Source organism: Meles meles, chromosome 5 (genome assembly GCF_922984935.1).
Source record: "Meles meles chromosome 5, mMelMel3.1 paternal haplotype, whole genome shotgun sequence".
Lineage (NCBI taxonomy): Eukaryota > Metazoa > Chordata > Mammalia > Carnivora > Mustelidae > Meles > Meles meles.
The window spans coordinates 147,245,242-147,260,366 of NC_060070.1; the positions used below are offsets into that span (position 1 = coordinate 147,245,242).

The 15,125-nt window shown below is 47.1% G+C and overlaps 1 protein-coding gene and 1 non-coding gene across 2 annotated transcripts; both read left to right on the forward strand.

Moving 5' to 3' along the window:
- The first annotated feature begins 349 nt into the window (after positions 1-349).
- SOX4 (SRY-box transcription factor 4) lies at positions 350-5,720 on the forward strand. Its single transcript, XM_046006388.1, has one exon. It carries the CDS (start codon positions 1,496-1,498, stop codon positions 2,915-2,917), a length of 1,422 nt encoding a protein of 473 aa, XP_045862344.1. The 5' UTR covers positions 350-1,495; the 3' UTR covers positions 2,918-5,720.
- A 9,053-nt stretch (positions 5,721-14,773) lies between these two features.
- LOC123942818 lies at positions 14,774-14,917 on the forward strand. Its single transcript, XR_006818476.1, has one exon. It is a non-coding gene; the product is annotated as a U4 spliceosomal RNA (small nuclear RNA).
- Positions 14,918-15,125: the final 208 nt, after the last annotated feature.

Consider the following 15,125-nt stretch of genomic DNA (forward strand, 5'->3'; position numbering starts at 1 on the left):
AACAGCACAAAAATTGCTCTGAAGGGATTTTACACAATACATCAACATCTGTGCTGTACCTAGAGCTGTTAAAATAATTGTGGTGACAGGTGTCTAGGTACCACTTTCTTAATGGTTTTCAATAGCCATTGATTTATTGTTGTGGCTTTCCTTCCCCCTTTTACATCCTTGGCTTTATGAAGGATCCGAGGAACAGATTTTGCACTCGAGGCTGATTCTTTATTCCAGTACTGAAAAGAACTAATAAAAATAATCACTTGGCTTTTAAGCAGAAAGCTTCCATTTACAGTATTTCACCCTTACCCCCCCCAACTTCCAAGCCCCTTGTTATCTAACATAATGGTTAGAATACATTTCCGTCTCTCCCCTTAATAATTTCATGCATTAACATCCTCTTTACACACCACACGCGCGCACACACACACGCACACACGCACAGAGCAAAAGGAAAAAAAGGCAGCAGAAATCTCAGCTGTACTTCTAGCCCTTTTAAAAAGTTTGCTCTGTAAATTGGAATGAGGTCAGATTTGGAGCTTCTCATTGCACGCGGAGATTATTATTGCATCGGGTTCCAAGCCAATGGGAAGGCCGGGGGAGGGGCTTGGCACGAGGAAGCGTTGGTTACAGCGGCTGATTGGCCGCGGCCAAGACTGTGAAAGGATAAAGAGGCGCGAGGCGGAATTGGGGTCTGCTCTAAGCTGCAGCAAGAGAAACTGTGTGAGGGGAAGAGGCCCGTCTCGCTCCGAGGTCTCTAGTTCTTGCACGCTCTTGAAGAGCCTGCATTAGAGGAACTCTGCCATTACCAGCTCCCTTCTTGCAGGAGGGAGGGGGAGACATACATTTATTCATGCCAGTCTGTTGCACGAAGGCTTTTTGGCTTCCTACCTTGCAACAAAATAATTGCACAAACTCCTTAGTGCCGATTCCGCCCACAGAGAGTCCTGGAGCCAGAGCCTTTTTTGCTTTGCATGGTAGGGAAGAGACTAAGTGATAGAGACTATGTCGCTTTCCTGAGCTCCTGAGAGCGCTCGTGAACTGGAACCAACTGCTTCAGGGGAAGGAAAAAAAAAAAAAAAAAAAGACTTGCCTGGGAGGCGGCGAGAAACTTGCACTGGAAGCTTCAGCAGCCAGCATTCAAGAAACTCCTCTCCACTTTAGCACGGTCTCCAGACTCAGAGCCGAGAGACAGAGCAAACTGCGGCGCGGTGAGAGAGCGAGCGAGAGCGAGCAGCAGAGGGAGGGAGAGGAGACTCTCCAGCCTGGGAACTATAACTGCTCTGCAAGAGGCAGAGCGCTCCTTGCCCGCACCCTTTGGAGACTTTTCTCCCTGCGCCCAGCACCGCCCCGGCGAGGAGTGGAGGGGCCCGCACGGCCGCCGCGCGCGTCCTCCCGCTCGGCGTGTGCTTGGCCCGGGGAGCCGGGAGGGCCCGGCGATCGCGCCGCGGCTACCGCCGCGAGGGTGTGAGCGCGCGTGGGCGCCCGCCGAGCCGGGGCCATGGTGCAGCAAACCAACAACGCCGAGAACACGGAAGCGCTGCTGGCCGGCGAGAGCTCGGACTCGGGCGCCGGCCTGGAGCTGGGCATCGCCTCCTCCCCCACGCCCGGCTCCACCGCGTCCACGGGCGGCAAGGCCGACGACCCGAGCTGGTGCAAGACGCCGAGCGGGCACATCAAGCGGCCCATGAACGCCTTCATGGTGTGGTCGCAGATCGAGCGGCGCAAGATCATGGAGCAGTCGCCCGACATGCACAACGCCGAGATCTCCAAGCGGCTGGGCAAACGCTGGAAGCTGCTCAAAGACAGCGACAAGATCCCCTTCATCCGGGAGGCGGAGCGGCTGCGCCTCAAGCACATGGCTGACTACCCCGACTACAAGTACCGGCCCAGGAAGAAGGTGAAGTCCGGCAACGCCAGCTCCGGCGCCTCGGCCGCCGCCTCCTCCAAGCCGGGGGAGAAGGGCGACAAGGTCGGTGGCGGGGGCGGCCACGGGGGCGGCGGCGGGGGCGGGAGCGGCAACGCGGGGGGCGGCGGCGGCGGCGCGGGCGGCGGCGGCGCCAACTCCAAACCCGCGCAGAAAAAGAGCTGCGGCTCCAAAGTGGCGGGCGGCGCGGGCGGCGGGGTCAGCAAACCGCACGCCAAGCTCATCCTGGCGGGCGGCGGCGGGAAGGCGGCGGCCGCGGGCGCCGCGTCCTCCTTCGCGGCTGAGCAGGCCCTGCTGCCCCTGGGCGCCGCCGCCGACCACCACTCGCTGTACAAGGCGCGGACTCCCAGCGCGGCGGCGGCGGCGGCGGCGGGCTCGGTCTCCACGGCCGCCTCCGCCTCCTCGGCCGGCCTCGCGGCCCCGGGCAAACCCCTGGCCGACAAGAAGGTGAAGCGCGTCTACCTGTTCGGCGGCCTGGGCGCGTCCTCCTCGCCCGCGGGCGGCGTGGGCGCGGGCGCCGACCCCAGCGACCCTCTGGGCCTGTACGAAGAGGGCGGCGCGGGCTGCTCGCCCGACGGGCCGAGCCTGAGCGGCCGCAGCAGCGCCGCCTCGTCGCCAGCCGCCGGCCGCTCGCCCGCGGACCACCGCAGCTACGCCAGCCTGCGCGCCGCCTCGCCCGCGCCGTCCAGCGCGCCCTCGCACGCGTCCTCGTCGGCCTCGTCCCACTCGTCCTCGTCCTCGTCGTCGGGCTCCTCGTCCTCCGACGACGAGTTCGAAGACGACCTGCTCGACCTGAACCCCAGCTCAAACTTTGAGAGCATGTCCCTGGGCAGCTTCAGCTCGTCGTCGGCGCTGGACCGGGACCTGGATTTTAACTTGGAGCCCGGCTCCGGCTCGCACTTCGAGTTCCCGGACTACTGCACGCCCGAGGTGAGCGAGATGATCTCGGGAGACTGGCTCGAGTCCAGCATCTCCAACCTGGTCTTCACCTACTGACGGGCGCGCGCGCGGGCTGGGAGAAGAGGGCCGGGGGGCAAGAGAGGGAAGAAAAAAAAAAAAAGAAGAAGAAGAAGATTTAGACGAAGAAGAAGAAGAGAGAAAAGACAGAAAAAGAGTTGGAAGAGAAAAGAGGAAAAAAAAAAAAAGAAAAGGAAAAAAAAAAAAGTGAGCGGGGCCGGCTTGCGAGGAGCGCGGCGGTGTTCTGGGGACCCGCGCTCCCATCCCCCACCTCCCCGGCCGCGGGGACGCGGAGGAGGCGGCGGGGAGACCAGGGGCGACCTTTTGTTGTTGTTCTTGATGTTGTTGATGGCAAAAAAAGCTACTTGGAGTTTCCTCCCCTCTGCCCGAAGAGACCCCCCCCCCATTCCAACGAGCTTCCGGACTTGTCTGCTGCACCCCCAGCAAGAAGCCGACTTGGTAGTTTTTCTAGAGACTGAAGGAATCTCGTCCCTTTTTTCATCGCCCTCCTCCCCTTGCTGTTTTTGTTTTATTTTATCTCATTTCTTGGTCAAGAGAGGAGGGGGAAAAAAAAAGAAAGAAAAGAAAGAAACCCAATGCGCCCCTGGGGATTGAGTTCTCAGCACCCCCCGCCATCCCCTCCCCCCTGAAGAAGACAGAAGGCTCCGGGCGTGGAATTGGACCGACGGCAGATATGGGGGGGGGGGGGGGCAGGCTCGAGCGCCGGGACAGAGAGACTCCACGCTGGCGAATTCCCGTTTTGTTCTGTTTTTCTTCCTTTTTCCCTTCCTTTCCTCTTCCTTCCTTCCTTCCTTTTTTTCCCCCCTATTTTTTTTTTCCCTTGCACCCTACCGCCCCCACCCCCGGAGCCGGAGGAGGAGATGCCGAGCGCCCGGAGAGCCCCGCGGGGAGCCCGGCTAGGGGTGCGGGGCGGGGCGCAGGGGGGGCCGCGGAGGAACTGGGACGGATTTGCACGTTCGGGGGCAGGTGGCGCGTCCTGGCGGCCCCCGCCCCGCGCACCCCCGAAATCAGTGAGGTGAGACTCCGCGGCCCGCGGGCGTGCAGGAGAGCAGACTGTTTGATGTGGTGCCGGGGGCCGTGCAGGGGCGAGTGGTTTCGGGCGGGGGGGAAAAAAGAGGTTTTTTTCTTCTCTTAAAATCGGAATCGTGATGGTGTTGGATTATTTCACTGGTGGGGTTAATATAGCATGTTATCCTGTCTATCTTTTAAAGATTTCTGTATAAGACTGTTGAGCAGTTTTTAAAATAGTGTAGGATAATATAAAAAGCAGATAGATGGCGCTATGTTTGATTCCTACAACAAAATTATCACCAGCTTTTTTTCATTCTTAACTCTTTAAAGGATTCAAACGCAACTCAAATCTGTGCTGGACTTTAAGAAAAAAAAAAAAAAAAGAACACAATTCAGGACCAAATTTTTTCTCAGTGTGTATGTGTTTATTCCTTATAGGTGTAAATGAGAAGACGTGTTTTTTTCCCTCACCGATGCTTCATCCTCGTATTTTTTTTTCCTTGTAAATGTAATCAGATGCCATTTTATATGTGGACGTATTTATACTGGCCAAACATTTTTTTTCTTATTTTGTCCCTTTTTTACTTTAATCTTTGGTTTACTTTCTTTTCTTTCTTTTTTGACTTCCTTTATTTCTTCCTTCCTTTTTTTTTCTTTTGTTCTTTTTTTTTTCCTTTATTTTATTTTATTATTATTATTTTTCTTTTTTGGTAGTTTGTTGTTACCCACGCCATTTTACGTCTCCTTCACTGAAGGGCTAGAGTTTTAACTTTTAATTTTTTATATTTAAATGTAGACTTTTGACACTTTTAAAAAACAAAAAAAGACAAGAGAGATGAAAACGTTTGATTATTTTCTCAGTGTATTTTTGTAAAAAATATATAAAGGGGGTGTTAATCGGTGTAAATCGCTGTTTGGATTTCCTGATTTTATAATAGGGCGGCTGGTTAATATCTCACACAGTTTAAAGAATCAGCCCCTAATTTCTCCATGTTTACACTTCAATCTGCAGGCTTCTTAAAGTGACAGTATCCCTTAACCTGCCACCTGTGTCCACCCTTCCACCCCAGTCTTAGAAAAAGGGGAGGAGAATTAGCCAAACACTGTTAGGCTTTTAAGAAAAGACAAATTTTTTTTAAATAAAATACCGTTCTGTCCAGAGGCTTTAAAACTGGTGCATTTACAGCAAAAAGGGATCCTGTAGCTTTAACTTGTAAACCACATCTTTTTTGCACTTTTTTTATAAGCAAAAACGTGCCGTTTAAACCACTGGATCTATCTAAATGCCGATTTGAGTTCGCGACACTATGTACTGCGTTTTTCATTCTTGTATTTGACTATTTAATCCTTTCTACTTGTCGCTAAATATAATTGTTTTAGTCTTATGGCATGACGATAGCATATGTGTTCGGGTTTATAGCTGTTGTGTTTAAAGATTGAAAAAAGTGGAAAACATCTTTGTACATTTAAGTCTGTATTATAATAAGCAAAAAGATTGTGTGTATGTATGTTTAATATAACATGACAGGCACTAGGACGTCTGCCTTTCTAAGGCAGTTCCGTTAAGGGTTTTTGTTTTTAAACTTTTTTTTTGCCATCCATCCTGTGCAATATGCCGTGTAGAATATTTGTCTTAAAATTCAAGGCCACAAAAAAAAAAAAAAAAATGTTTTGGGGGAAAAAAAGAAAAAAGAAAAAATCATGCCAGCTAATCATGTCAAGTTCACTGCCTGTCAGATTGTTGATATATACCTTCTGTAAATAACTTTTTTTGAGAAGGAAATAAAATCAGCTGGAACTGAACCCTAAATCTCGACTTTTGTCATTATTCTATGCCCAGAGCCCGAGACTGGGAGGGCCCTCCTCCCGGGTGGACGCTCTCCCATCTGCTTTAGCTCTGAAACAGTAACTTCTCCAAGGGCAGCCTGCTAAATGCTATCTTCCTGAGGATACCAAGTTCCTCTTGGCCAGATTTGGCCAGCCCTGACCCTGAAATGAGTATGTGTCAACTCTACGCGCTTTCTAGGAATTTTCAGAGTTCACCACATTTAAATAAATGCCCTTTGTCTTGAAATTTTAAAAAGAGGGGGAAGGGCAGCACGGAGAGGATTCTTTAGAGATGAAAACTGGCCGGCTGATCTGCATTTTGACCTCCTGTTCCTAAAACTGCTTTCTCCTTCCCGGGCCCGGTAGTTACCATCCAGCCTTGGCTAGAATCGCTTTACACGGATCAAGAACAAATAAGCCTTTTAAATGATCGATATATTGTGGAGGAGGAAGCCATCAGTAATTTCGAAATGGAGAAGTTGTATAATTTTTCTCCTCCGAAGCAGAAGGGCTCACCGGGTGCTAGATCTCCATTTTGTGCCATGCCCATGGGCTCCCTGAGGACCGACAGGAAATCCAACCCTCCCCCCTGGTTCAGTGAGTAGCACGCAGTCAGCTAGGGGAGATTTATACGTTTTATATGCATCGGACACAGCTGTATTCCTGAGGCCTGTATGCATGGAGAGAAAAGGCCCATTAGGACTTGGTTTGGAACCTGCCTCTTGCTAAGTAGCGCTATTTCCTGTTTACTTGGAGGGTTAACTCTTGCCGCTAACTAACAAAACCCATCTTCACGTCCAAACGTTTGTTAATTAAAGGTGTGTGCTCCCTATGTCTTCTAGTTTTTTAGCACTGGAGAGAAGGGGTCAAGGAGCAGACTTGGTTGGAAATAATCTTTAACCCTCAGCACTGCTTGTAGGTAGGGGAGTATCCTGCATGGAGAAGAGATTTGGGGAGACTAGTACAAAACGAGCACATTTTTTTGCTAGAGGAAGAGCCGTAATCTCTACTTCCAGAATAGTGTAGCAGCTGTGTTTCAGTATAAGTTCACCTCTTTAAAATTATTACAGCTGCTAGTTTCCAATTTTTTTCCTTGTATTTTGCTAACATAGTTTTAATTGCATTTGTGTTCTATAATGGTAAGAAGGTCTTAAGGTCTTTTAAGAAGACCTTAAGAAAACAGGGCATCTTGTGTCTCTTCAAAAACCTTTGCAATGGGGGGGGGGGTGCTTTTTATAAACTGCTTAAATTTAATGTTTGTTCCTTGTCCTTAAACAATAATGTGATTGTTTCATTTTTTTTTTTTTTCAGATCCAAAGTATCAAAACCTTGACCTAAGTGAAGCCAGTGTGATAACATTTTTTACATTTTATTTTGGAGGGTTCTCCTTCTAGAACTGTGTATTTCCCCCTTATTTTTCCTGTCAAGGCGGAGGCTTTGAATATTTTCTTGAAGAACTTTGATAATGTTCCTGTAAAGATAAAGGCCTCAATGTGTGTGTGTCTTACTAGCAGGTGATGGAGGAACATTATTCTACTTTCCTCTGAAGCAGTTTTCTCATTCACAGGGAATCCTTATGCGTTGGGTGATACAAGGCCCCATGAACCTGAAAAACCAACCAGTTGAGCATGGCTCTTTCTTTCAGAACATTTGGATTGGCAGAAAAGAATACATTTCAGATTTCCTTTTAAGGCCATCAAACCGTTTCCCCCTAAATACACTGCTTCTGGCCCTTGGCTCCATCAGAAATGTGACCCAGTAGTAGACTTGCTGCTGCCATTTTGTCACTTCCTAGCTGAGTACCTGTAAGTGCCAAGAAAAAGCAGAGCGTGTAAGCCGATAGGGTGGGCTGAGTGCCTGAAAGGGCTTCTTGGGTCTGTGCTCCAGCTGCTCTGGGGACTAGGGTGGGGGTGCCCGGGACGCTCAGGGATTCTGAAGAAAGTGAAAGCAAAGGGTTGGGAAGTGGAAGGCAACAGAAGTTACTGAGTATTTCCTGTATGGAAAGGGTCCTCATGAATTAGAAACGGTGGTTTGAGGAATGCTAGGGGTCAGAATGTTTAATCATAAATTTAGAATAATTTAAGGATCCCACGGAGGCATTGGAAAGATCCTGTGTCCAGGGAAACTAAGAATTCTGCTAGAAATACAAATCCATCTCACCCGATCGGGTGTTTCAGGGTGGAAGGTTGGTATGCTTTATTTTTCTTGTGGTTTTGTTTTGTGCCCCGCCCCCCCCCCCCCCCGCTTTTTTTCCCTTAGCATTTGAGGCCTATACATTATTTTTTAAACCCATATTTGCTAACATCTATCCTCACCCGTCCTGTCCATCCTGGAAAATCCTCTCCAGATGCATTTCTAGATCTTTTACTGTGGCTGTCTTTCAAAAACTAAAGTGGAGAAGGGGCGCATGGTGTTTCAGACTCAAAATCTACCAGATTCCCATCTATCCAGGAAAGAATGCGAAATTCACATGCTGCCCCTTGAGGCTTTTCACAAGATGGCTTTAGCCCGCCTTTCCAGTTCTCCAAAACTCCCAATGTAGCCAAACTGGTCTCCCATTCCACTGGAAGTCTTGGAAGACTGGAACCAGGCCTTAACAACTTCTGGTGTCCCCAAATCTGCCTTCCCTGGTTCAGCTACATATAACAAATGTTCTAAGTCTTCTCTGTTGACTTCACATTTACATTGTTTCAATGGGGCCTTAAGAGCTTTCAAAATGCTTTCACGTATTATAGCCTGCTCACTATAGCAGCTGTGGTCTGTAGGGTCCCTGGACTTAAACCAGGCTGGGAATTCTAGCTCAGGGACTCTGATCAGATTTCTCAGCCTCTTTACACCTCAGTATTCTGTTAAATAGGAAGACTGCTATCTGGCACATAAGGCCATTGTGAATATGGAGCGAAATTACTCAGTGTAGAATACCATAAGGGCTCATTCAACGCTAGTTCCTTACCGTATGGGTGGTTATAGAAAAGACCGCACCTGCACAAGCCTGCTACAGTGCCAGCAACATACAAGACCCCAAGTTCCTAAAAATAAATGTCCCAGAATCAGTGTCTTCCGGTCTGGTCCATGAGCCCCTACATCAGAATCACCTGGACATTCTTGTTAAGGGCAGAGATTATAAAGATGACCAGACTCAGGTTGGGCCCTGATTAAACCCCCCATATTTGCAGTGTTCCCTAAATTTGAGAATCCCTGCCCCCATGGCATTTTAGCATCTTCTCCCAGTAAGTGTGCAGCAAGGGACCATTACTCCCTTTCTTTATATGGAGAAATTGAGTTCAGAGTGGGTCAGTGACCGGTCTGAGGTCAGGAGGTCAGAAGTGAGAGAAAGGGCACAGAAACCCCTTCTTTTTTTTTTTTTTTTTTTCCATTTTATTTTATTTCTTTTCGGTGTTCCAGCATTCATGGTTTATGCACCACACCCAGTGCTCCATGCATTACATGCCCTCCATAATACCCACCACCAGGCTCACCCAACCCCCCACCCCCCTCCCCTCCAAAGCCCTCAGTTTGTTTCTCAGCGTCCACAGTCTCATGGAAACCCCTTCTTGAGCCAAGTTCTGATTTCAGTACTAGATGTCTTCACTTCGGTAACAGAGAAACAGACGTTAACCAAGGCCTTGGGCCTGTGGGCCCGGATTCTGTCAGCCCTCTGACTGGCGATCCACTTCCCAAAGAGGCTCTCCTACGATCCTGGTTGAAAGAGCTAGATTAAGTGATGAGCCAGGGGCGCCTGTGTGTCTCAGTCACTGGGCACCTGCCTTCGGCTCAGGTCATGATCCCAGGGTCCTGGAACCCAGACCAGCATGCTCAGTGGGAAGCCTGCTTCTCCCTCTCCCACTCCCCATGCTTGTGTTCCCTCTCTCCCTCTGTCTCTCTCTCTGTCAAATAAATAAAATCTTTTTAAAAATTAAAAAAAAAAAATTTAAGTGATGAGCTGGGTTGAATATTTGCATATATTCCATTTCAACCAAATGTGCTCAGATAAAAAATGAACTCTGAGACTGAAGATTGGAAGAAGTAACTGAGACAGAGGAGAAGAGAAAGGTATAAATACAGAGAACGAAACTTCTCTTTGCTGCCTCAAAGGCAGAGAGATTCCAGCAAGTGAGAAAATTGGAAATTATTCAGAGGAACGCTTTCAGTCTTTATAGAGAGGGCCACAAGCTACCCATTATATCCTAATGAGATTGACCGTTGGCTACAGTTAACTTGAAGGGTTTTATGGTTTCCTGCATGTGTTGTTTTCCTTCTAGATCTTAAAAAGAAGAAGGAGGAAAAAAAAAAACCCTCACATCACCCAGCGGTATTTCCCTGGGGGCTGTGTGACCAGGCTGCTGCATTTCGGGTTGTGCCTTAGTTAACCATGTGTCTCCCTGCGTCTGTGTCAGGGGGGACAGGTGACAGTAAATTTCACCCATTTTGTTTTCTTCGGCACTTTCCATTCGGGGCAGTTGGTTTATGGCGGAGGGCCAGACATGTGGGGCCGAGGTCAGGTCATGGCAGGAAGATTCTCGAAGGGCCTTCCTCTACCTTGTAGATTTTTTTGGAGCAATGTTGTAGCTCATCTGTGTGCCAAGAGGCAACGATGCTTTGCATCACACATAAGACATAAGTCTGAGGGGCGCCTGGGTGGCTCAGTGGTTTAGGCCTCTGCCTTCGGCTCAGGTCCTGGGATCGAGCCCCGCATCGGGCTCTCTGCTCCGCGGGGAGCCTGCTTCCTCCTCTCTCTCTGCCTGCCTCTCTACCTAGTTGTGACCTCTCTCTCTGTCAAAGAAATAAATAAAATATTAAAAAAATAAAAAGACATAAGTTTGAGGTGGGTTTTTGGTTTTTGCTTTTTTTTAAGGGTAGACCATGACCTAAGAATCAAGTGAAATATCGTCCTTGAGCCTGCTTGGTTCCCTAGATATCGTCCCCTATACATAATTCTTTGGACTAGTTTTTAAACACATAACGAATGTGCTGTTTCCTGACCCCGTCTGCAGTTGAAAGACAGGAGGCAACTGAAAACACTATTATGCTTCAGATAGTCAATGCCCAGCCCTGGAGCCCGACGATTGGCTGAAGCGTATGGTGCATATCACTGCTTTTGTAAGAGCTAATCGGCAGAGCCTTATTTAACAATCAATTAACTCCCGTTGCATAGGTGGTTAATTGCCATTTCTTACCAGCGCTTGTCCTAACTTCCCTAGCTCCAACACCTAAAACCTGTGAAAATACCTCTTCAGGAACTCCTGACCTTCATCTTGGCCTCTGCTTTCTCCCTCCCCTTTCACACACTCCCAATGTGGCCCTTTTATCTCTCTTGTTTGCCAAGCCCCTGAGACACTGAATAATTTATTTGAAGTCCTGGGAATTTGTGGGACTTTAGTCTAAAAACACATTGCACTTTGTTCCTCCCCCTGGCCAGAGTAGGTCCAGAAGCCTGTCATTTGAAAGAAGGGATGCTAATACATTTGAGGACTTGCTAACGGTCTTAATTTATGTTGGGGGTGAGCACCCAGAAAAAAATTGTGGTGTGGGGCCTGGGGAAGGGGTTGCTGAAGGTGAAAAGTACTTTGCATTTCCCAAATAGAGTCGCCCAAAGACTCTTCCCAATAATCTCTCGAGATGGTAGTAAGTGTGCTCTGAACACATACCTTGTAGTCGTGTAGATTAAAAAACATTGGTTTAGGAGGATCTCCAGTTTTGATTGTTATAGCAACCAATTTGTGCAAACATAGGGGGAGTTTTTCTTGAATAGCTCCCAGAAATGGAATTGCTAGGTCTTCATGCCAGAAACATAGGCTCATTACAGGTTTCCCATCCTGGAGCTGGTTAGGTAGGAAGTGAGTGTTGGAGATAAATTAAAAAAAAAAAAAAAAAAAAAAATCACTGATAGGTCTAAGATTAAAAGTTAAACAGACTCAAAAAAAGTAAAAATTGAACCAAACTTTGAAAACAATCCTTTCCCCTACCCCCAGAGAGGGTGGATAGATTATTTTCACATGTAAGCAGGAATATATGTAAATCATTCTGAGATGATGTTTCTATCACAAGTCTCTGATAACATACCTGATTTAAAAAACACAACAATCACAGAAACAGCCTTGATCCCCACCCCATGGTGCCAGCGCATAGGGTCTTTTTGTTTTTCATTAGAACTTACCAGGCTGGTTCTCATTGTTGTGCTATTGGCTTTACTCTACTTAGGCTCTGTGTTTGCAAGAAACAGAGGCTCACTCAAGTAACCGAAATCATGGGGCTCTATTTCAAAGAAACACATGATTGTAAGGGAACTAGGAATTTCATGAGTGTTCTAGAAGAAACACAATTTAAGGTCCATGGATCTAGTGAGCACCGTTCATTGGCTGCCGAATTTCACATCAAGAAGGTGTGGATATTAATACTGATCAGGTATGCTCTTGGTTTTCCTATGTGTCTTGACATTCTCCCAATACCAGGTTCTTTTTTTTTTTTTTTTAAGATTTTATTTATTCATTTGAGAGGGAGAGAGACAGAGAGAGCACAGACAGGGGAAGAGGCAGGGGGAGAGGGAGAAGCAGACTCCCCGCTGAGCAGAGAGCCTGCTGCGGGGCTTGATCGCCGGCTGGGAGATCACGACCACAGCGGAAGGCAGATGTGTAACTGACTGAGCCACCCAGCACCCTCCCCCCAATACCAAATTCTTGGTTCTTTTTTCCATGTATTATTCTCAAAATCCCTTTTAAAATGGAACTCTGCATGCCTACTTATCCCATCCCTCTATTACTGCCTTTGCTTCTGGGGTCTGAAAGCCTTCATACTTCCTTTTACATCCTTTCTTTGTGCTCTCTGAATTCCGGGAGAGTAAACCCAAGGTTCACAGTGCATCACCCTTCCTCGTCTACTATCCATACTATTCTCACTCGAGACAGTTTGGTTTTTAATCTATTTAATATACTAGGTCTTTTCTCTGTAGCCTTAATTTTGGCATGGAGGCCTCACGATATAAACAATGGGATGGGGGCACCTGGGTGGCTCAGAGGGTTAAAGCCTCTGCCTTCGGCTCAGGTCATGATCTCAGGGTCCTGGGATCCAGCCCCGCATCGGGCTCTCTGCTCAGCAGGGCGCCTGCTTCCTCCTCTCTCTGCCTGCTTCTCTGCCTACTTATGATCTCTGTCTGTCAAATAAATAAATAAAATCTTAAAAAAAAATCACATCCAACTTATAAAAAAAATGGGATGAAGTATACCACATTCTTTTTTTTTTTTTTAAGATTTATTTATTCATTTGATAGAGAACACGAAGGGGAGGGGCACAGGGAGAAGCAGACTCTTTGCTGAGAGCAGAGCCCCACATGGGGCTCAATCCCAGAACCCCAAGTTCATGACCAAAGTCAGATGCTTAACTGAGCCACCCAGGTGCCCCAGTATACCACATTCTTAAAGACAGGGTCCAGTGTTGGGGGCCAAGGCCCCTACTATAGTCATCTAGAGCAGAATTATCAAATGTAGTCAATACTCTCCTTCTCACCCCACCGGCCAAGTCCAAGTAAGCAGAAGACTAGAGAAGAGGAAAGAAAAGAATCAAAGAGTCTGAGACATCCCTGTGGGGAGCACAGCAGACCTTGTCCTGTTCCAAAGCCAAGTGATGGGAAGTTCTGACGGATTCTCCAAGGGATTAGGCTGCCTGTAAGAAGTGGGATTGGCATTCTGTTCCATCATGAGTTTAGGCGGCTGAGTTGGAATCAGCAGAGAGACAGGGTAAGAGGGCAGTGGCCAGTTATGTAAATGAGTATTCGTATTGTTCCCTTTGACCATTCACCCCCAACACACTAGAGGAGCTAAGTTTTGAAGTGGCCGGGAAGAAAGCAGTTTTACATTTCAAGCTACTCAAATTGTGGGAAAGAGGACAAGAGATTAAAGTCAAGTCTGAGGGTAAATTTTAAAACAATGGACATGTCTTTTTTTTAAACATTTGATTTTTAAGTACTCTGTATGCCCAACATGGGGCTCAAACTCATGATCGCTAGATCAAGAGTCACATGTTCTACCGACTAAGCCAGCCAGGAATCCTGAAAACTCTGTGGACTTTTTTGTTGTTGTTGTTGTAGTTAAAGATTTATGTATTGATTTTAGAAAGAGAGTGAGCCTGAGCAGGGGTAGGGGAAAGGGAGAGAGAACCCTCAAGAAGACTCCATGCAGAGGGCAGAGCCCAATGCAGGGCTCAATCCCAAGATTCTGAGATCATGACCTGAGCCAAAATCAAGAGTTGGCAGCTTACCCAGCTGAGCCATGAAGGTGTTCCTATATGGACTCTTTAATAATTGAAGTGACCAGAATGTTATGGACTCATACCTCAATGTTATTAGACACTGCTTTGTTTTCTTCTTGCTCTGTGATGCCAGTCTTATCGCACTATACTCTAGATCTGTGTGGCAAATGGTAAAAGATATTTTGGGATGGGCATAAGACGCCTTTACACATAAGAAAGAACATTCATCCCGTCTAGTCCTCATGAAGCCCCAAACTCACTACTCCCTTTCTTTCTCCTTGAAACAGATGTGCTCAAAGAAAATCACACATAAACGTGTAACCAGAACAGTTCCTCTTTAAGCTATTTTACATAAAAATTCTACTTAAAAAAATGAAAGAGAAAACCTGCTTTGGGATATAAAATAAAGTCACTGATCACAGAATTTTTTTTTTCGGTAGGGTCTACACCCAGCATGGAGCCCAAGGTGGGGCTTGAACTCAAGACCCTGAGATCAAGAGTCAAACCCTTAACTGACTGAGCCACCCAGGCACCCCATGATCATAGAATTTGTAACTTTTTAGATTCCAAAGAAGCATTAGAGGCCATTTGACCCATTGCTCTAGATTAATCCTACCAAATTCTAACATAATCCTAGAAAGCAGTGGTCCACGTCTCAAATTTAACTATTATTATCCAAATTGTTATTAAAATCCCTGGCCCCTCAAAATAAAATAAAACCTAGTGTCTTTCCATTAGGACTACTCTTAGGTTGGTATTAGAAGAACATCAGTATGATTAAAACTTAAATCAAGCTTTGCGCAGTGGCAGTATCGTAGCCAATGAGGTTTATCCGAGGCGCGATTATTGCTAATTGATTATTGCTAATTGAAAACTTAAATCAAGGGGCGCCTGGGTGGCTCAGTGGGTTAAAGCCTCTGCCTTCGGCTCAGGTCATGATCCCAGGGTTCTGGGATCGAGCCCCGCATCGGGCTCTCTGCTCTGCGGACAGCCTGCTTCCTCCTCTCTCTCTCTGCCTACTTGTGATCTTTGCTGTCAAATAAATAAATAAATAATAAATAAATAAAATAAAACTTAAATCAAGTGCTTCTCAGTTTCTTAAACTAAACATATTTACATTTTATTTTATTTTTAAAAAAGATTA